We start from the raw sequence: 21,437 nt of genomic DNA on the forward strand, positions 1-21,437 counted from the left end.
TTTAAGACTGTTTAAGCACCAGTTTGTTACATACCATAGATTCATATTCAAAGGGTACAAAGCTTCAACCTCCTCTGAGAACTCTAATGGTTTCTATCAGCAATATTCATTTTAAATTTAATAATAATACAAGCTTGTATTTATTTCTTGACAAAGACAACCACTTCAAAAAGGAGTAAAGTTGTATAGAAATAGACTGAATATTTAGTGAGCTTTACTCACGCTTGTTGTACACCAGAAAAAGAGTGCTCATTCCAGCCTGTAAGTGCTCGCCAATAAGGCATTCTACTCGCCAAATGCCAGCTCTGGATGGTAGCATTTCCACTGTCTCAAAAACTCCTTTTAAAATCAAAAGAAACAAAAATTATTTTATTAAAAATGAATATTAAATACATTGACTTATTTACAATATGTATTATCACAATAAGCTACCAAATTCAGTTCCATCATTCTCAGATCTCTCAATAAGTGCAAGACTTTTTGTGTACATTTTTGCTCTGAAAAATACTATAGGTGTCTTTACTATTGACCAAATGTTACTTTCAAGGGGAAGAGAAATCATAGTAAGATCATCTTGGGTCTACAGTACTAGGCAAAGGGATCTCAAGTTGCAAGAAGCTGGAAGGAGGGGAGAAGCTGAACAGGTGACTCGAAGGTTAAGAATGCTAGTGCTCTTGAGTTTGATATCTACTACAGATGTCAGGCAGCTCAAAACTACCTGTAATTACAGTTCCAGGGGTTCTGATCATCTCTTTTGGTCTTCGTGAGCACCAGACACTTACTTATATGTGCATACCAACACAAACACAGACAGACAGACAGACACACACACACACTCACACACACAGACACACATGTACCCACAAATATACTTTTTAAAAATAATATTGTGTTTTTATCAACACTTTCATTAGTGCTTCTCCAATATATTAGTTACATGCATAAGCAAATTAGTCTTGATAACTACTGGTGCCATGTAGGTTTTGAGGGGGAAATGACAAAAGATTCTTAGGAAAGTACTATATGGTACTAATTATTCATTTTTAGTAATTTCCATATACTTGAAATTATCTTGTTCATTTGCTAATTTATTTCTCTCCAGTATAAGATAAAATTACCAGAAAAAATAAGACATTTCAAAAAGGTGCTTCTCTGTTTTGTTATTGATTATATCACCATTTAAAGCAAATACTCAAAGCACACAGAAACTAGAAAAAAATGAATAAACTATCTCACACCTGGGTAGAGGTTATACACTGCCATTTTGTACTCTTCTTTTTTCCGTACAGTGAACACATGTCCACTGAAATGAATAGACTGGATATTCTCATTGCTGCCCATGCTGAGAAGATACCATCGAATTCTTTGATCTTGAGCCATTACTAAACCCGGTAGGGTATCCATCACATAACCATTGATTGCTGGAGAAGAACAGAGAAGATTATTAAAATATTTCACTGAAGCGTCCTTCCTTGTTCTCCATAGAAAATCCTGATACTCATCAGGATTTCATTTCTCAATACTGTTCAAATGTCTGGCTCAAAGCTCATTTGAAAAAGTACACTACATTTCACAATGAATAATATTTATATATTGATTATGTTACCATGGAAGCGATAATTCTCTTTCACAGTGGGGTCTTCCATCTGGATATTGCAGGGTATCTTGCAGTTCCTTTCCACATTTTCAGTGAAGTACCAGCTCTTGGTCTCATCAAAGATAGTGAAAAACAGAGCAAATTCCTGTACTGCCACTTGTCTACCAAGCGCAGGATTCAGCGTGTTTGTGTGGCAAATCAGAAGGGGTCCAATCAATCCTGAGTGCATATCTCTTTCCTAGAGTTCCCAAGAGGGCATTAATTGTATTAGTGTAAGTTCTCTCTTGGCAGCATACCATTTATTCTCTACAGTAGATTCCAGAGTAATATTTCTAACACAGAAAAGTGATAATACTTCCTTCACTTTAAAACTTTTCATTGTGTTTCGGATATATAACAAAATTCTTAGTATAGAGGATTAAAAAAAAAAAAAAAACAGGCTGGAAAACGGTTCAGTGGTTAAGAGCACTGACTGCTCTTCCAGATCTGGGTTTTATTCCCAGCACCCACATGGCATCTCACAACCGTTTCTAACTCCACTTCCAGGGAATCCAAAGCCTCCTTCTGAGATGTACAGATATATACACAGGCAAAACACACACACACACACACACACACACACACACACACACACACACACACTTAAAAAAAGATTTAAAGGCCATTTCTTTTAAATGATAATATAACTATCCTAATAAGGAATGACTTACAAGATCAACATCAGAGAAATAAGCCCAGGCCTTGCAGTCAAACTCGTCTTCTGTGGGCGCCATATGATGTTGTACTTTCCAAAAATAAATTTTGGTTTCATTAGGTTTGACAAAGTTTCTTCTAGGTTCTTCTCCTTGTGTTTGATCCTCCTTATAAGAAATGAGGCTAGAATAGAAGGAGTAGGGACGAGAGGCCTGGTTTTTGAAAGTTACCTGAAGAGGAAAAAAATTCAGAAAGAATAAATTTTTATAATAATAAAATCCTAAAGAGTTATAAAGTTTTATAACTATATCTCTCTATCTTTTGTTCTTTATCCAATTTTTATTACCTCAGATCTTAAGAGAAATTTATGAGAAAAATTTTAATTCTAATTTTATATGAAAACTATGAAGGTGAAAATTCTTAATTACTTAAAAGTAATTCAAACGTAAACAGAAAATGTCACTATAACTTCAAGAGTGACTACTTAAGGTTTGCCATTCCAAAATGGATGTGTATTATCATTTTAAAATTTTATTTATTTTATTCAGTTCTTTGAGAATTCCAAACAATATATTTTAACTTTATTTACCTCCACTTTTCTTCAAGATCAAACTCTACATCTTTACCCAAATGTGTGTTTTCTTTTTTAAAGATTTTCTTTTTTGATTTAAAAACTATGCATATTTATCATAGAAGACATACAAATTAAAATAAATTCGAAGTCAGAAAGAAATGTACCTATAACTCCATAGCTTTAGATGCCTCTATAATTTACTATCAGTCTACTGGAATAAAGTAACTTTAATCTGTTTCTTAAAATGCATCAAAAATTACTTACACTTTACACAAGTTACTGAGAGATGGTTAAATAATTAAATATAAAAATGAACGTATAAAAGAAAATATTTAAAACCCTTCCAGGTAGAGAGGTATTTTTGTGAATATAAAAACAATGAAAATACCAAAGAGAAAAGTTTTATGAGTTACTACCTAAAAAACTTTTATTTCAAATATCATATGAAGTTGAGACAGTAAACTTATAAAAATAATTTCAATTAAAGTTATCACTTGTAATATCTAATATATAAGATAATATTAATAAAATTATCCCCTCCCAAAAGATAAATTATAAAGGACATTAACAGAGAATTCATAATTTCTGTATAGTACAGTTCTGGACTTTTATCCTAGGAAAAGGAAAACAATTATTTATAAATAGAGAAAAACAAAGCTGTGTGGGGTTGTTTGACTAGGAATGGTCCCCATAGATTCATGTGTCTGAGTTCTTGGCCCATAGGGGGTGGCACTATTGGGAGGGTAGCCTTGTTGGAGTAGGTGTGGCCTTGCTGGAGGAAGCATGTCACTTTGGAGGTGAGCACTGAGGTCTTATATGCTCAAGCTAGGTTTAGTGGGGCAGTCTCCTTTCTCTGCCTGTGCATCACAATGTAGAACACACATATCCTTCTCCAGTATCATGTCTGCCTGCACACTGCCATGTTTCCCACCATGATGATAATAGAGTAAACCTCTGAAACTGTAAGCTAGTCTCAATTAAATGTTTTCTTTTATAAGAGTTGCCATGTTTGTAGTTGTACAGGGTATAGTTAAATCATGCTAGGCATAATTATGACCTGGTTAAATATATAACACATTTGCAGTTGTATGTGGGATAGTTATGTTTAGGCATTATTATGACCTAGTATTGTTTTCATTTGGAAATTAATCATAACATAAGGAGATATGATTGTGTGTCAAGTTGACAAAGTGTGAATTTCAGATGGCTAGTTTGTTTAGATTGTTCACCTGGTCCTGGTTTAACTTTGGTATATGGTATTTATCTAAAAAAGTGTCCCTTTCTTTTACATTTTCCAGTTTTGTGTTATACAGGCTTTTGTAGTAAGATCTGATGATTCTCTGAATTTCCTCTGTGTCTGTGGTTATGTCCCCCTTTTTCATTTCTGATCTTATTAATTTGTGTATTCTCTCTCTGCCGTTTGATTAGTTTGGATAGGGGTTTATCAATCTTGTTGATTTTCTCCAGGAACCAGCTTTTTGTTTCATTGATTCTTTGGATTGTTTTCTGTGTTTCTATTTTGTTGATTTCAGCCCTCAGTTTGATTATTTCCAGTCTCCTACTCCTCCTAGGTGAGTCTGCTTCTTTTTTTCAAGAGCTTTCAGGTGGGCTGTTAAGTCTCCAATATGTGCTTTCTCTGTTTTCTTAAAGTGGGCACTTAGTGCGATGAACTTTCCTCTTAGCACTGCTTTCAAAGTGTCCCATAAGTTCGAGTATGTTGTTTCTTTATTTTCATTGAATTCAAGGAAGACTTTAATTTCTTTCTTTACTTCTTCCTTAATCCAGGTATGGTTCAGTAGTTGACTGTTCAGTTTCCATGAGTTTGTAGGCTTTCTGGGGGTAGCATTGTTGTTGAATTTTAACTTTAATCCATGGTGATCTGATAAGACACAGGTGGTTACTAATATTTTTTTTTTGTAACTGTGTAAGTTAGCTTTGCTACCGAGTATGTGGTCAACAGAGAATTCTCAACAGAAGAAGTTCAAATGGCCAAAAGGCACTTAAGGTCATGCTCAACTTCCTTAGCAATCAGGGAAATGCAAATCAAAACAACTTTGAGATATCATCTTACACCTGTCAGAATGGCTAAAGTCAAAAACACCAATGATAACCTGTACTGGAGAGGCTGTGGAGGAAGGGGCACCCTCATCCATTGCTGGTGGGAATGCAATCTTGTGCAACCACTTTGGAAATCAGTGTTTCGGTTTCTCAGGAAATTCGGGATCAACCTACCACTGGACCCAGCAATACCACTCTTGGGAATATACCCAAGAGATGCCCGATCATATGACAAAAGCATTTGTTCAACTATGTTCATAGCAGTATTATTTGTAATAGCCAGAACCTGGATACAACCTAGATGCCCTTCAATGGAAGAATGGATGAAGAAAGTATGGAATAGATACACATTCGAGTACTACGCTGCGGTAAAAAACAATGACTTCTCGAATTTTGCATGCAAATGGATGGAAATAGAAAACACTATCCTGAGTGAGGTATCCCAGACCCAAAAAGATGAACATGGGATGTACTCACTCATAATTGGTTTCTAGCCATAAATAAGGGTCACGGAGACTACAATTGGTGAACCTAAAGAAACTAAATAAGAAGGTGAACGCAAGGAAAAACATCTAGTTATCCTCTTGGCTATGGGAAGTAGACAAAATTGCCGGGGAGAAAATTGGGATCTTGGGGGTGGGGTGGGATGGGGGTAAGGGGAGATGAGGAGAGAAAAGTTAGAAGGGAAGGAGGGGGGAACTTGGGGGAACAGGAGGATTGGGATAAAGGAAGGTTGGACAGGGGAGCACGGAACCACAATTCTTAGTTAAGGGAGCCACTTTAGGGTGGGCAAGAGACTTGACCCTAGAGTGGCTCCCAGGAGCCCATGGTGATGTCCCCAGTTAGTTCCTTGGGCAGCTGAGGATAGGGAACCTGAAATGACACTATCCTATAGCAATACTGACGAATATCTTGCATATCACCATATAACCTTCGTCTGGTGATGGATGGAGATAGAGACAGAGACCCACACTGGAGCACTGGACTGAGCTCCCAAGGTCCCAATGAGGAGCAGAAGGAGGGGGAACATGAGCAAGGAAGTCGGGACCACGAGGGGCGCACCCACCCACTGAGACAAGGGGGCTGATCTAGTGGGAGCTCACCAAGGCCAGCTGGACTGGGACTGAAAAAGCATGGGATAAATCCGGACTCATTGAACATGGCAAACAATGAGGGCTGATGAGAAGCCAAGGACAATGGCACGGGGTTTTGACCCTACTTCATGTTCTGGCTTTGTGGGAGCCTAGCCAGTTTGGTTGTTCACCTTCCTAGACATGGACGGAGGGGGGCAGACCTTGGACTTTCCACAGGGCAGGGAACCCTGACTGCTCTAAGGACTGGAGAGGGAGGGGGAGAGGAGTTTGGGGGAGGAGGAGATGGGTGGAAGGAGGGGAAGGGAAATGGGAAGCTGGGAGGAGGCGGATACTTTTTTTTCCTTTTCTCAATAAAAACAAAAACTTAACAAAAGCAAAAAAAAAAAACATGGCTAGTTTGGTTGTCAACTTGAATATATCTAAAATGAACTACAATCCAGAAAAGGAGGGTACACCTGTGATCTGGATCTTGAGGTGAGAGGATAACATACCTCTGGTCAGAATCTTGAGGCTGGAAGACACAGCTTTTGATCCAGACCCTGAGGCTGGAAGACACAGCTTTAATTGGTGCCACACCTTTTGCTGAAAGCCCATATAGGGACAGAGAAGAAGGACAGTTTGGTTTGTTGCTTGCTTGTCCTTGCCTTGTCAGCACATTTATTCCTTCACTAGCATTGGAGCCTACCTCTTTGGGAAGACCAGCTGAGACACCAGTCTTTTGGGACTGGATAACTATTAGATTCTTGTACTTTCCAATCACAGCTATCCATTGTTGGATTAGTTAGACTGTAGCTTATAAGTCATGCCAATAAATTCCATATATATATATATATATATATATATATATATATATATATATATATATATATATATATATTCCATAAGTTCTATGACTCTAGAGAACCTTGACTAATAATTCTTTGGGTATGGTGGCATTCAACTTTAATCATAACACTCAAGAGGTAGAGACAGGAGGATCTCTGTGAGTTTGGGTCCAGCCAAGTCTACATAGTGAGTTTCAGAAGGTAAACCAAGGTATAGTGGTTTGAATAAAAATGGCCACCATAGGCCCATATGGAGTGGCACTAATAGGAGCTGTAACCTTGTTGGGGGTAGGTGTGGCTTTGATGGAGGAAGTGTGTGACTAGGAGTTGGACTTTGAAGTTTTAAAAGTCCATGCCAAGACCAGTGTCTCTCTCTTTGCCTGTGGATCAGTATATAGCTCTCAGCTACTTCTCCAGCACCATGCCTGCTATGCCTGTTGCTAAGTTTCCCCACCATGATGATAATAGACTAAACCTCTGTAAGAAAGCCCCCCAATTAAATGCTTTCTTTTTATAAAGGTTGCTTTTGTCATGGTATCTTTTCATAGCAATAAAACATTGACAAAGACACAAGGCTACATTGTGAGATGCTGTCTCAAACAAAGAAAAGGAAAAAGAAATGATCTAAAAGGTTATTCAAAGTATATATTTAAGTAATCTATGCTCCCATCAATTCATGTGATAGAATATCATGTAGTCATTCTTCTTTGTTTTATTTTTTGAGATAGAGTCTCTCTATGTTACTCTGACTGTCCTTAAATTCCATATGTAGACAAGGCTGAACTCAAACTCATAGAGATCCATCTGCCCCTGTTTCTGATCCTAAGTGTGGGGGTGGGAGATGAAGGAGGATTAAAGACATGTGCAATCATGCCCATATACATAGTCCTTCCTTCTTACTTAAGAAGTATTTGGATGATGTAAAATATTTATTACATAATACACAATTGAAGAGGCAGAATTATATATATTACATATGGTATAATTTCCAATACATAAAGGGAAAAACCAGGCAACAGATGAGGAATATACATCAAAATGAAAATTATAGGATTATTTATCTCCTCAATTTTTATGTACTTTAATTTTTTCAGATGGCAGAACATATTATTTTTTACAACTGGTGTACATGGTACTATGTTACAAAAGGATATTTTCGTTCATGTACATATGAACATATTCCTCACACAGTCCTCTTCTATCTTCTCCTTCCTTTCTCCTCTCTCCCATTGATTACATTTGTTTCCATAGACCATGCGTGCCTAGCCTTTTTACACTGTGACATGATGTTATCTACTAACGATCACACTGAAGAATAGTACAACTGAGTTTCAAAAAATGCAAAAAAAACCCTCTATAATGCTTTAAGTAAGTTTGTGATTTTGTGCTAGGACATGCTTATCTATATTTGGTTGTATGTGGGTTTGCAGGCTATAGGTTGAACCTAGACTAGTGGTTCTCAACCTTCCTAATGCTGTGATCATTTAATATAGTTCCTCATGCTGTGGTGACCCCCAACCATAAAATTAATTTTGTTGCTACTTTATAACTGTAATTTTGCTATAGTTATAAATAATAATGTGACTATCTATGTTTTAAGATGGACTTAGGGGACATGTGAAAGAGGAATTAGACTCCCCAAAGAGGTCTAGACCCACAGGTTGAGTACCACTGGCCTAGACAGTTTAACTTCTAATTTCATGCCATTTGTATATGTTATTTTTTATAAACAGAAGCAAACCATATATAGAGAACTTTTTGTAATTCCATTGTCCTTAACTTACCATAATGTTGTCTTCAACTTCTGCTCTTATATAAGGCCCCAACAACCCCAAATGTTCATTTAGTTCTCCCCGGTATAAGGGTTGACTAAAGGAGCCATCAGTAAATTCTTGAAAAACTACTTTCTTGAACTGAGGTGCATTGCCACTTTGATCCCTGGAGAAAAAGCAGAAGAAAAGTATTACTTTGATGGACCCATGAGAAAGGATGCCTCACACTTTTGCTTTCCTTGTATTTAAGATATGCTTGATAAAACTGGTGATATATAATAAATGCAATGGTATAGGGAGGAAAGAAATAGAGATGAAAGAAAATTTTCACAGGCAAAGGAAGTAGCTCACTTAGTAGAGTGCTTGCCTAGCATGCAAGGAACCCTGGCCTCCATTTCCAATGCAGCATAAACTGGGTATGATGGCTGTACCTCCACCACCTAGGAGGCTGAAGCAAAATAATCACTGTAAAGTTTAAGCCAGCTTGAGCTACACAGAAAATTTGAGAATAGCCTTAGGGACCTGAGACCCTTTTAGAAGAAAAAAAAATAATCTTCAGGTTTCTAGTTTGAAAAAATAAATGCATAGTGATGCACTTTTTCAAGATGGATAATCTTGAGGGGTAGATTTTGTTTTTGTTTTTGTTTTTTTTTTTCGAGACAGGGTTTCTCTGTGGCTTTGGAGCCTGTCCTGAAACTAGCTCTGTAGACCAGGCTGGTCTCGAACTCACAGAGATCTGCCTACCTCTGCCTCCCGAGTGCTGGGATTAACGGCGTGCGCCACCATCGCCCGACTTGAGGGGTAGATTTTGGTTTTGGTTATTCAACACTATGTGAACTAAATTGGCAAATGCCAAAAATCTAGAGGTAAGCAGTTCATAAAACTTCTATTTCCTGATTTTATTAGATAGCTAAGAAATAATTTTCATGGTTGTGTGGTTTGAAAATGAATGACACCTTAAGGAAGTGGCACTAATAGGTGTGACCTTGTTGGAATAGGTCTGCCCTTATTGGAGGAAGTGAGTTACTCTTGGGGTGGGCTTTGAGGTCGCATATATGTTTAAGGTATGCCCAGTGTTATAGTTAACTTTTTGTTGCCTGCAGAACAAGATGCAGAACTCTCAGTTTCTTCTCAAGCACCTTGCCTGTATGCATAACACCATGCTTCTCACCATGATAATAATAGACTAAACTTCTGAACCTGTAAGCTAGCGTCAACTAAATATTTTCTTTTATAAAGTTGCCATGGTCATGGTGTTTCTTCACAGCAAATGAAACCCTAACCAAAATAATGGCTAACCATTCCATCTCCTTTGAAATACTGTCTTAGGACTTTCCTAGTATGTAAGTCCACTAAAAGGAGGATTTTTGTGTATTTTGTCTATTGCTTCATTCCAGTAGTTGGGACAGTATCTAATACAAGGCACATACAATCTACTGTGGAATGATGAATAAATGTAGACCTTAAAAAAATAACTTAAACATAAGAAAGCCCAGTTTCTATTCCTTGGCTCTCTTTTAAAATTTTAAAAATAATATTTTAAAGTTCTGAACTAAAACATACATATACATAAATATCTTCCATTCAGAAAGGCAGATATCACCCAGAAAACTATATATTCCTTTCTGCTCAAACAATTACTGTGTGACAATGGTCTTGTACACTGTAAAGATTTGTCACTTCTATTGGTTTAATAAAATGCTGATTGGACAGTAGCCAGGCAGAAAGTATAGGCAGAGCAACCAGAATAGGAGAATTCAGGGAAGAGGAAAGGCTCAGTCTGCAGTTGCCACCCAGATATAGAGAAAGCAAGATGAGAATGCCTCGCTGATACAAAGGTACAAAGCCTTGTGGCTATCACAGACAAGGATTATGGGTTAATTTAAGATGTAAGAGTTACTTAATAAGAAGCCTAAGCTAGTTACCAAGTAGTGTTATAATTAGTATAGTTTCTGTGTGATTATTTCAGATCTGGGTGGTGCCAACTACATCCACATAAAACCTGAGAGAGCTTGGGAAGTAATTCTAGACACAAAAGAACAGAGTTAAGCACGGCTTCTTGGTAACAACATTTTCACATGGACTCTGTTTGCTAGAGGCAAGCATGTCTCATTTAAGAGAGGTTTCCTGACTCAGTTTTAGCTGCAAAAACCTTGCAGCTCTTTTAAGAGACTCCCACCAATAAACACTTAAATCATGTTTATGAATATCCAACAGAATGCTTCTTGGTGATGACCGGAGCTTGAAAATATATAGAGTTGTTGTGGCAATAAACATGGCTCCTGCTAGTACCTCTGCCATGAAACTAGACTCTCAGAAAGCTAAGGAATGGGGTGAATCTAGCCATCAAAGCCACAGCTTTCATCCTAGCCATATCACTTAGCAAATTAAAGACTTATGTGGTCAGAAAAAAGAAAGATATGAAATAAGGATAGATTCAGACAAAAAAAAACCCTCTAAGTGGTTTAGGGTGTGCTTAAAATATATGTAGGTTTAAGAGAGAAAAGAAAAAAGATAAGTCCTTAAAAAAACAAACAAAGAGAGTAGATGGGTATGGTGGCACACTCCTTTAATCTCAGCACTTGGGAGGCACAGGCAGGTGGATCTCTGTAAGTTCAAGGTCAGCCTGGTCTACAGAGTGAGTTTCAGGACAGTCAAAGATACACAGAGAAACCCCGTCTCAAAATAACAAAAGTAAAAAATAAAAGAAAAGAAATAGAGTTTAAAACAAAGCCATGTAAAGATGAAAAAAGGAACAACAACTGCTAAAAGATATTTGATTGCAAATACTGCTGGATTAATCCAATATATGTATTTTGAAAATGCCTAGACTTTAAAATTTAAGTCAAAAGATATGTTACATTGGAGAAAAGTTTTTGCTTTTGTTTCCACAGGAAATGAGAGTCTGTAGATTCATTCTGGGTTAAGAAAAATCAGGTTTGAAAAATCTCTTGTAGGAGTGAATGGCCCAGATGATCTAACATTTCAGAGGACCTTTTTTTGGAGTTTCCTGTGAGTTCTGCATCCAGAATAGCCTCAAGACTGCTGGCTGGGATGATCAAGACTCACAGAATATTCCAGTCAGGACTTGATCATTACCATAAATTTTCTTTAGGTCCCCATAAGATTATCAATGCCCCCAATCAGCAGGAAGTAGCCTAGAAAACTATGCCCACATTTCCAAAAATGGAATATGGATATTGTCTTTGTTTAGAGTGTTGGTTACAAGTTGGTTATGGATAATTGTCAGGAAAAAAGCTAAACAAAGGAGATTAGATTCAGAGTTCTTGTTTTGAAAAGAAAAAAAAACAGGGCAAGTACTGTGGGATAATGGTCTTGTACCCTGTAAAGATTTGTCACTTGTATTGGTTTAATAAAACGTTGATTGGCCAGTAGCCAGGCAGGAAGTATAGGTGGGATGGCTAGACTAGGAGAATTCTGGGAAGAGGAAAGGATCAGTCTCCAGTCACCAGACAGACACAGAAGAAGCAAGATGAGAATGCCTCACTGATCAAAGGTACCAAACCATGTGGCTAACACAGACAAAAATTATGGGTTAATTTAAGATGTAAGAGTTAGCCTTGGACTACCAGTTATCCCTGTTTCAGTACTGAGGAGTTCCATCCAGAGAGTGTCTTTGGACTACCAGGAGACCCTGAGTCTGTGCTGAGGAGTTCCAGTCACACAGGAATAGTTCCTACTCCTGCACTGAGGAAATCCACCCCGAGAGTCAGTCACAGCAAAGACTGGACCAAGACACCAAGACTTTCCTGGCTCCATTTGAAAGAAGAGATGGGCAGGTGCCAATGCAAGAATTCCTCCAACAACCTGAAAGGCAACATGAAGACTCCAGGATCTGGGGATCACTAAACAAGAAGAATTGAACACTCTACTCCAGAAGAAATAGAAAAAATCAACATTAAATGGAACATTATGAAAATAATAGAGGAACTTAAACAGGAGGTGAAAAACTGCCATAAAGAAATAGAGATGACAAACAAAAAGGTAGACGAAATGAATAAATCTCTCAAAGATTCCCAAGAAAACCATGAAAAACAAGAAAAAGCAATCAAACAGGTAAGGGAAACAGTTCAAGACTTGAAAATTGAAATGGAGGTAATGAAGAAAACACAAACCGAGGGAAGGCTGGAGATGGAAAATTTGGGTAAATGAACAGGAATTACTGAGACAAATATTACCAACAGAATACAAGAGATCGAAGAAAGAATCTCAATCATTGAAGATACTATAGAAGAAATAACCTCACTGATTAAAGAACAAAACAAATTATTGTCACAAAATATCCAGGAAATCTGGGACACCATGAAAGACCAAACCTAAGAATAATACGGGTAGCAGAAGAAAAATTACAGCTCAAAAACCCAGAAAACATATTCAACAAAAATATAGAAGAAAACTTTCCCAACTTAAAGAAGGATATTCCTATGAAGTTACAAGAAGCATACAGAACACCAAATAGACTGGATCAAAAAAAAGCATCCCCTCATCATATAATAATCAAAACACAAAACATACAGAATAAAGAACAAATATTAAGAGCTGCAAAGGAAAAAGGGCAAGTAAAATACAAAGGGAAACCTATAAGAATTACACCTGACTTCTCTATGGAAACAATGAAAGCCAGAAGGTCTTGGATAGACGTGCTGCAGACAATAAGAGACCATGGATGCAAGCCCAGACTACTATACCCAGCCAAGCTTTCTTTCACCATCAATGGAGAAAACAAGATATACCAGGACAAAAAATAATTTAAACAATACCTTGCCACAAACCCAGCCTTACAGAAAATACTAGAAGGAAAATCACAAACCAAGGAAGCCAACGACACCAATATTAACACAAGCGCCTGGCAACCCTCCACCAGCACAGCTCAAAGAAGGGAAACACACAAACTCTACCACCAGAAAAATAACCGGAGTTAACAACCACTGGTCATTAATATCACTTAATATCAATGGACTCAATTCACCTATAAAAAGGTACAGGTTAAGAGAATGGATATAAAAACAGGATCCAACATTCTGCTGTCTACAAGAAACACAGTTCAAACTCAAAGACAGACACTACCTCAGAGTAAAGGGTTGGGAAATACTTTTCCAATAAAATGGTCCAAAGAAACAAGCAGGTGTGGCAATACTAATATTTAAGAAAATTGATTTCAAACTAAAATCAATCAGAAGAGATGGAGATAGACACTTTATACTCATAACAGGAACAATTCATCAGGAGGAAGTCTCTATCCTGAATATCTATGCCCCTAATATAAAAGCACCCACAAATGTAAAAGAAACATTAATAGAACTCAAAGCATACATCAAAACCCACACTCTAATAGTAGGAGATTTCAACACTCTGCTCTCATCAATGGACAGGTAAACCAGACAGAAACTTAACAGAAAAATAAGAGAACTATTAGATGTAATGAACCAAATGGACTTAACAGACATCTATAGAACATTCCTCCCAAACAGAAAAGAATATACCTTTTTCTCAGCATCGCATGGAACCTTCTCAAAAATTGATCACATAATTGGTAACAATGCAAACATCCATAGATACAAAGAAATTGTAGTAACCACCTGTGTCTTATTGGATCACCAAGGAATAAAGTTAGAATTCAACAACAGTTCTAACCCTAGAAAGCCTACAAACTCATGGAAACTGAACAGTCAACTACTGAACCACCCCTGGGTCAAGGAAGAAATAAAGAAAGAAATTAAAGTCTTCCTTGAATTCAATGAAAATAGAGACACAACATACCCAAACCTATCGGACACTATGAAAGCAGTGCTAAGAGGAAAGTTTATAGCACTAAGTACCCACATAAAAAAAAGGAGAAAGCACACATTAGAGACTTAACAGCACACCTGAAAACTCTAGAAAAAAAGAAGCACTCACCCAGGAGGAGTAGAAGGCTGGAAATAATCAAACTGAGGACTGAAATCAACAACAAAGAAACACAGAAAACAATCCAAAGAATCAACGACACAAAAAGCTGGTTTTTGGAGAAAATCAACAAGATTGACAAACCCCTATTCAAACATATCAAACATCAGAGAGAGAAAACGCAAATTAACAAGATCAGAAATGAAAAGGGGGACATAACAACAGACACAGAGGAAATACAGAGAATCATTAGATCTTACTACAAAAGCATATACGCTACAAAATTGGAAAATATGAAAGAAATGGACAATTTTTTAGATAAGTACCATATACCAAAATTATATCAAGACCAGGTGAACACTTTAAATAGACCTGTAAGTCGCGAGGAATTAGAAGCTGTCATCAGAAACCTCTCTACCAAAAAAAGCCCTGGACCAAATGGTTTCAATGCAGAATTCTAACAGAACTTCCAGGAGGAGCTAATACCTATACTCCTTAATGCATTTCACAATATAGAAACAGAAGAGTCATTGCCAAACTCCTTTTATGAAGCTACAATCACCCTGATACCAAAATCACACAAAGACATAATGAAGAAAGAGAATTACAGACCAATCTCACTCATGAACATCAATGCAAAAATTCTCAATAAAATACTGGCAAACTGAATCCAAGAACACATCCAAAAAATTATACATTATGAACAAGTAGGGTTCATCCCAGAGAGGCAGGGCTGGTTCAACATACGAAAATCTATCAATGTAATCCATCATATAAATAAACTGAAGGAAAAAAACCATATGATCATTTCAAAAGATGCTGAAAAAGCTTTTGACAAAATTCAACACCCCTTTATGATAAAGGTCTTGGAGAGATTAGGGATACAAGGTTCATACCTAAATATAATAAAAGCAGTATACAGCAAGCCGACAGCTACCATTAAATTAAATGGAGAGAAACTCAAAGCCATCCCACTAAAATCAGGAACACAACAAGGCTGTCCACTCTCTCCATACATCTTCAATATAGTGCTTGAAGTTTTAGAAATAGCAATAAGACAACATAATGGGATCAAGGGGATTCGAATAGGAAAGGAAGAAGTTAAACTTTTGTTATTTGCAGATGATATGATAGTGTACATAAGTGACCCCAAAAAACTCTACCAAAGAACTCCTACAGCTGATAAACACCTTTGGTAATGTGGCAGGATACAAGATCAACTCCAAAATATCAGTTGCCCTCCTATACGCAAAGGATAAGGATGCAGAGAGGGAAATCAGAGAAACATCACCTTTCATGATAGCCCCAAATAGCATAAAGTATCTTGGGGTTACTCTAACCAAGGAAGTGAAAGATCTATTTGACAAGAACTTTAAGTCTTTGAAGAAAGAAATTGAAGAACATACCACAAACTGGAAGGATTTCCTTTGCTCTTGGATTGGGAGGCTCAGCATAGTAAAAATGGAAATTCTACCAAAAGCAATGTATAGATTCAATGCAATCTCCATCAAAATCCCAGCAAAATTCTTCACAGACCTTGAGAGAACAATAATCAACTTTATATGGAAAAACAAAAAAAACCCAGGATAGCCAAAACTATCCTATACAATAAAACTACCTCCGGAGGCATTACCATCCCTGACTTCAAACTCTATTACAGAGCTACAGTAATGAAAACAGCTTGGTATTGGCACAAAAACAGAGATGTTGACCAATGGAATTGAATCGAAGACCCAGATATTAATCCACAAACCTATGAACACCTGATTTTCGACAAAGGAGCTAAAATTATACAATGGAAGAAAGAAAGCATTTTTAACAAATGGTGCTGGCATAACTGGATGTCAACATGTAGAAGAATGAAAATAGACCCATATCTATCACCATGCACAAAACTCAAGTCCAAATGGATTAAAGACCTCAATATTAATCTGACCATACTTAATCTGATAGCGGAGAGAGTGGGAAGTACTCTACAACACATGGGCACAGGATACCACTTCCTATGTAGAACCCTTGTAGCACAGACAATAAGAGCAACATTGAATAAATGGGACCTCCTAAAACTGAGAAGCCTCTGTAGGGCAAAGGACACTGTCTTTAAGACAAAAAGGCATCCTACTGTTTGGGAGAAGATCTCCACCAACCCTGCATCAGACAAAAGTCTGATCTCCAAAATATATAAAGAGCTCAAGAAACTAGACATTAAATAAAACTCTAACTAACCCAATTAAAAAATGGGGTACTGACCTGAACAGAGAATTCTCAACAGAAGAAGTTCAAATGGCCAAAAGACATTTAAGGTCATGTTCAACCTTCTAGGCAATCAGGGAAATGCAAATCAAAACAACTCTGAGATACCATCTTACACCTGTCAGAATAGCTAAAATAAAAAACACCAATGATAGCCTATGCTGGAGAGGATGTGGAGTAAGGGGAGCACTCATCCATTGCTGGTGGGAATGCAAACTTGTGCAACCACTTTGAATATCAGTGTGGCGGTTTCTCAGGAAACTGGGAGTCAACCTATGTCAGCACCCAGCAATTCCACTCTTGGGAATATACCCAAGAGATGCCCTATCATACTACAAAAGCATTTGTTCAACTATGTTCATAGCAGCACTATTTGTAATAGCCAGAACCTGGAAACAACCCATATGCCTTTCAATAGAAGAATGGATAAAGAAGGTGTGGCACATACACACTTTAGAGTTCTACTCTGTGGTAAAAAAAAAAAACCAATGACATCTTGAATTTTGCATGCAAATGGATGGAAATAGAAAACACTATCCCGAGTGAGGTAACCCAGACCCAAAAAATAACTATGGTATGTACTCATTCATAAGTGGATTGTAGCCATTAATAAAGGACATTGAGCCTATAATTCGTGATTCTAGAGAAGCTAATTAAGAAGGTGAACCCTAAGAATAACATATAGTTATCCACCTGGATATTGGAAGTGGACAAGACTGCCGGACAGGGGTGAGGTGCACAGGGGTGCGGGTTGGTTCTGGATAAGGGGAGATGGGGAGAGAAAATGGAGAAGGGGAGCATGGGGAGAGCTTGAGGGAATGGAATGGTTGTGATGGAGGAGTGGTGGACGAGGGAGCAGGGAAGTAGATATCTTAATTAAGGGAGCCATTTTAATGTTGGCAAGAGACTTGACTCTGGAGGGGTTCCCAGGTGTCCAAGGGGATTTCCTCAGCTTGTTCCTTGGGCAGCAGAGGAGAGGGTGTCTGAACTGGCCTTATCCTATAGCCACACTGATGAATATCTTGCATATCACCATAGAACATTCATCTGGCGATAGATGGAGGTAGAAACAGAGACACACATTGGAGCACTGGACTGAGTTCCTAAGGTCCATATGAAGAGCAGAAGGAGAGAGAACATGAGCAAGGAAGTCAGGACTGTGAGGGGTGCGTCCACCCACAGAGACGATTGGGCTGATCTAATGGGAGATCACCATGGCCAGTTGGACTGGAACTGATGGAGCATGTGATCAAACCGGACTCTCTGAACGTGCGGACAAGGAGGGCTGACTGAGAAGCCAAGGACAATGGCACTGGGTTTTGATTCTACTCCAGGAACGGGCTTTGTGGGAGCCTAGTCTGTTTGGAAGCTCACCTTCCTGGACCTGGGGGAAACAGGGAGAACCTTGGACTTCCTAAAGGGTAGGGAACCCTGACTGCTCCTTGGACTGGAGATGGAGGGGGAGGGGTGTGGGGAAGGGGAAGGAAGTGGGAGGAGGGAAGGAGGTGGAAATTTTCAATAAAAAAAATAAGTAAATTAAAAAAATGTAAGAGTTAGTTAATGAGAGCCTGAATGAATAGGCCAAACATTTTATAATTAGTGTAGGCCTCTGTGTTTTTCTGGGACTGAATGGCTGCAGGACTGGGAAGGACAGAACCATCTGTCAACAAACACTACTATCTCTTCACTAAAGGTAACTACTATTCCGGTATTTATAATAATCTTATTTCTTTGCTTTTTATAAGCTTATCTCTTCTAATCATGTATTCTTAACAAAAATGTTCATTTTTGCTTGTTTCTTTAAGTATTTAAGGTGCAACTGTGTACATATCCTTATTTTTTCTTACACTAAGCATTACAATTGAGACATTCATCTATGTTGTAATTTTTGATTATGTACTATCTGTTATTCACAGCACTATTGTATTGTATTCCATTAGATTAACATACTCCAGTTATGGGCATATGAGTTACTACTAAATTTAAGACTTGTAAATAGTCCCTTTATGAACCTTCAGGTATATGTCTTTGGTGCACAAATTTATGTATTTTCTTTGGTCACATATCCAGGAATTGAATTGCTAGACAGGCATATTTTAGACTTTGTAGATACTGCTACACTGCTTTCTAAATCAGCTGTTATATTTCCCACTTTTAACAACAATAAAATGTAGGAATTCCATTTGCTACAAATCTTCATAAATTCTTGACCACATTTTTACATTTTGGGCATTCTGGTTGTTGCATAGTAGTGTCTCATTGTAGTTTTATTTTATGTTTCCATGATCAATAAGGTGATGTGTTTTTCCATTCTATAGTTAATATTCTCATTCTCTCTGGCATACTTTTTGATGCACATCATCAATTTCATAATTTTATTCCTTTTAATTATTTTAAAAGATTTTTTTTTATTTATGTGCATATATGTCTCTGTGTGTATGTTACATGCATATAAGTGTTCATGGAAGCCAGGAGAGGGTTTCAGAACTCTTGGAACTGGAGTCACAGGCAATTATGATCTGTCATTTGGGTTCAGGTCCTCTGCAAAAGCAGCAACTGCTCTTAAGCGCTGAGCCTCCTCTCCAGCTCCAAGTTCATATTTTTAAAACAGTGAAATGGATTTTATATTAGCTAATCTTTTGTGTATCTTGAGTTAATCATTTTTATTTGCCCACCCTGAGATTAATACTTCCTGTTTTCTTCTTATATATTTATGGCTTTATCTTTTCATGTAATGGCTTTGTTTCAAGGTAGGATTTCTCCTTATTGACTCTGATAGAAGCATTTTGACGTACTATGATGTAAAAAGTCAGTTCATTTAGGTAACTTTTCACTTTTAGTGATATCGATTCATTCTCTAAACTCCTATTTAGATTAACTGCAGGATTATAGTCATCTAAGAAGGCAAGCCTATTTTCTTCTTAAGGCTATATAATAGTTTATCTGAACCAGCTCAGGGAGATGTGGAGATAGTAATTAATTCAGCATGCAGGTGGGGTGTGAAGAACTTAGTCTACCTCCATGAGTCATCACCAAGTATCAACCTGATGGAACAGCTCGTGGTTTTACCATGTTATGTAGTGTTTTGTAACCTGATTTTATCCTCAGTCATCCTCACCTTTCCATTTCACTATATTTTTATATTGAATAATATTTAGTACATTTCAAAACTTTGTTTCGTAAAAACATACTATAATAAACAAGATTCTCTTATGGATTAGATCTGAATATGAGGGAAAAGAGGAGTTGGGAATTATTTCAAAGTTTGAAGTCTAAATAAATGAAATGAAGGAATGGCCATTGATAACATGATTAGGAGCTGGACTGATGGCACAACATTTCAGAGCATTTGTTGCTCTTGCAGAGGACCAAAATTTAAATCTTAAACCCATATGGTGGCTCACAACTATCTGTAACCGTAGTTCCAAGGGATTGACAACATCTTTTGATACCTGTAGGCATCAGACATGCATATGGTGCACATATATACATGCAGGAAAACACTTATACACATAAAATAAAATAATCTAAAATATTTAAAAATGTATAATATTATTGATAATACCAATATAGTGGAGAGGGAGAAACTGACTGTATAAGAAAGAAAAAAGAGGAACTTCTAGAGCAGAGGTTCTCAACCTGTGGATGGTGACCCCATTGGGGGTAACATATCAGATATCCTGCATATCAGATATTTATATTATGGTTTATAACAATTTATAACAGTAGCAAAATTACAGTTCTAAAATAACAAAATACTGTTATGGTTGGGGGTCACAATAATGTGAGGAACTGCATTAAAGACAGTATTAGGAAGGTTAAGAACCACTGTTCTATAGAAACATTTTTTAAGAGAGGGAAAGGAATGAGATAAAGTCCAAAATTTGTATGGTGGGCTTTATATAGAAGCATAGATGGTCCACTTATTAGCAGTTTTAATGCTTTCTCCAGGGCCTGTATTGTGCATTGGCTGCTCAATTCTGCTACCCTAATGCCCCGAATACCTTGAACTTTTCACTGTACTCTAGTAATACTTGTTTTTTTGTTCCTCAAAAGCACTAAACATGTCCCATTCTTAGAGCCTTTGTATTTTTCTCTCTGACTTTTCTGAGCTCCATCAATTGACCTTATTTTCTTTAGGTCTCAGTCCTCAAAAGGGATTTCTTTGACTATCAGGGTTGAAGTAACCTACCAGTCATTGTTCTGTATTATTTTCTGAAGAGCACCATTGAAATTATCTTAATTCTTTCTCTCTTTTTTGAGTTTTGATTTTTTTTTTCAAGACAGAGTTTCTCTGTAGTCCTGACTGTCCTGGAACTTGCTTTGTAGACCAGGCTGGCCTCAATCTCATGAGATCCTCCTGCCTCCACCTCCCAAGTGCTGGGATTCAAAAAGAATGCACCACCACTGACAGGCCAATTCTTTCTCTTTTTGCATTTGTGTCTAGATGTATGCACATTTGTGAAGGCCAGGGATCAACCTTGGATGTCATTCCTCAGGAGCCATACACATTGCTTTTTGAGATGGGTGTCTCTCACTGATTCTGGAGCTCATCAATGAAGGCAAGGTGGCCCCCTGAGAGACATCTGCCTGCTAGTTTCTGCATTTCCAGCACTAGGATTACAAGTATGTGTTACCACATTCATTTTTAAGATTTATTTTTAT

General features: G+C 37.4%; 1 protein-coding gene across 1 annotated transcript in view; it reads right to left on the reverse strand.

The window, feature by feature from the left end:
- The window catches only part of LOC121436922 (coagulation factor VIII-like), a 145,037-nt gene that overhangs the window by 56,976 nt on the left and 66,624 nt on the right, over positions 1–21,437 (reverse strand). The window contains exons 15-19 of the mRNA XM_041636819.1: positions 8,625–8,778; positions 2,308–2,520; positions 1,607–1,835; positions 1,239–1,421; positions 223–339 (exon numbers count right to left, since the gene is read on the reverse strand). Coding sequence (XP_041492753.1) covers positions 223–339; positions 1,239–1,421; positions 1,607–1,835; positions 2,308–2,520; positions 8,625–8,778 — 896 coding nt within the window. The remainder of the gene's footprint in view (positions 1–222; positions 340–1,238; positions 1,422–1,606; positions 1,836–2,307; positions 2,521–8,624; positions 8,779–21,437) is intronic.

Source organism: Microtus oregoni, unplaced genomic scaffold (genome assembly GCF_018167655.1).
Source record: "Microtus oregoni isolate MIOR12 unplaced genomic scaffold, Mior012 000050F_007, whole genome shotgun sequence".
Lineage (NCBI taxonomy): Eukaryota > Metazoa > Chordata > Mammalia > Rodentia > Cricetidae > Microtus > Microtus oregoni.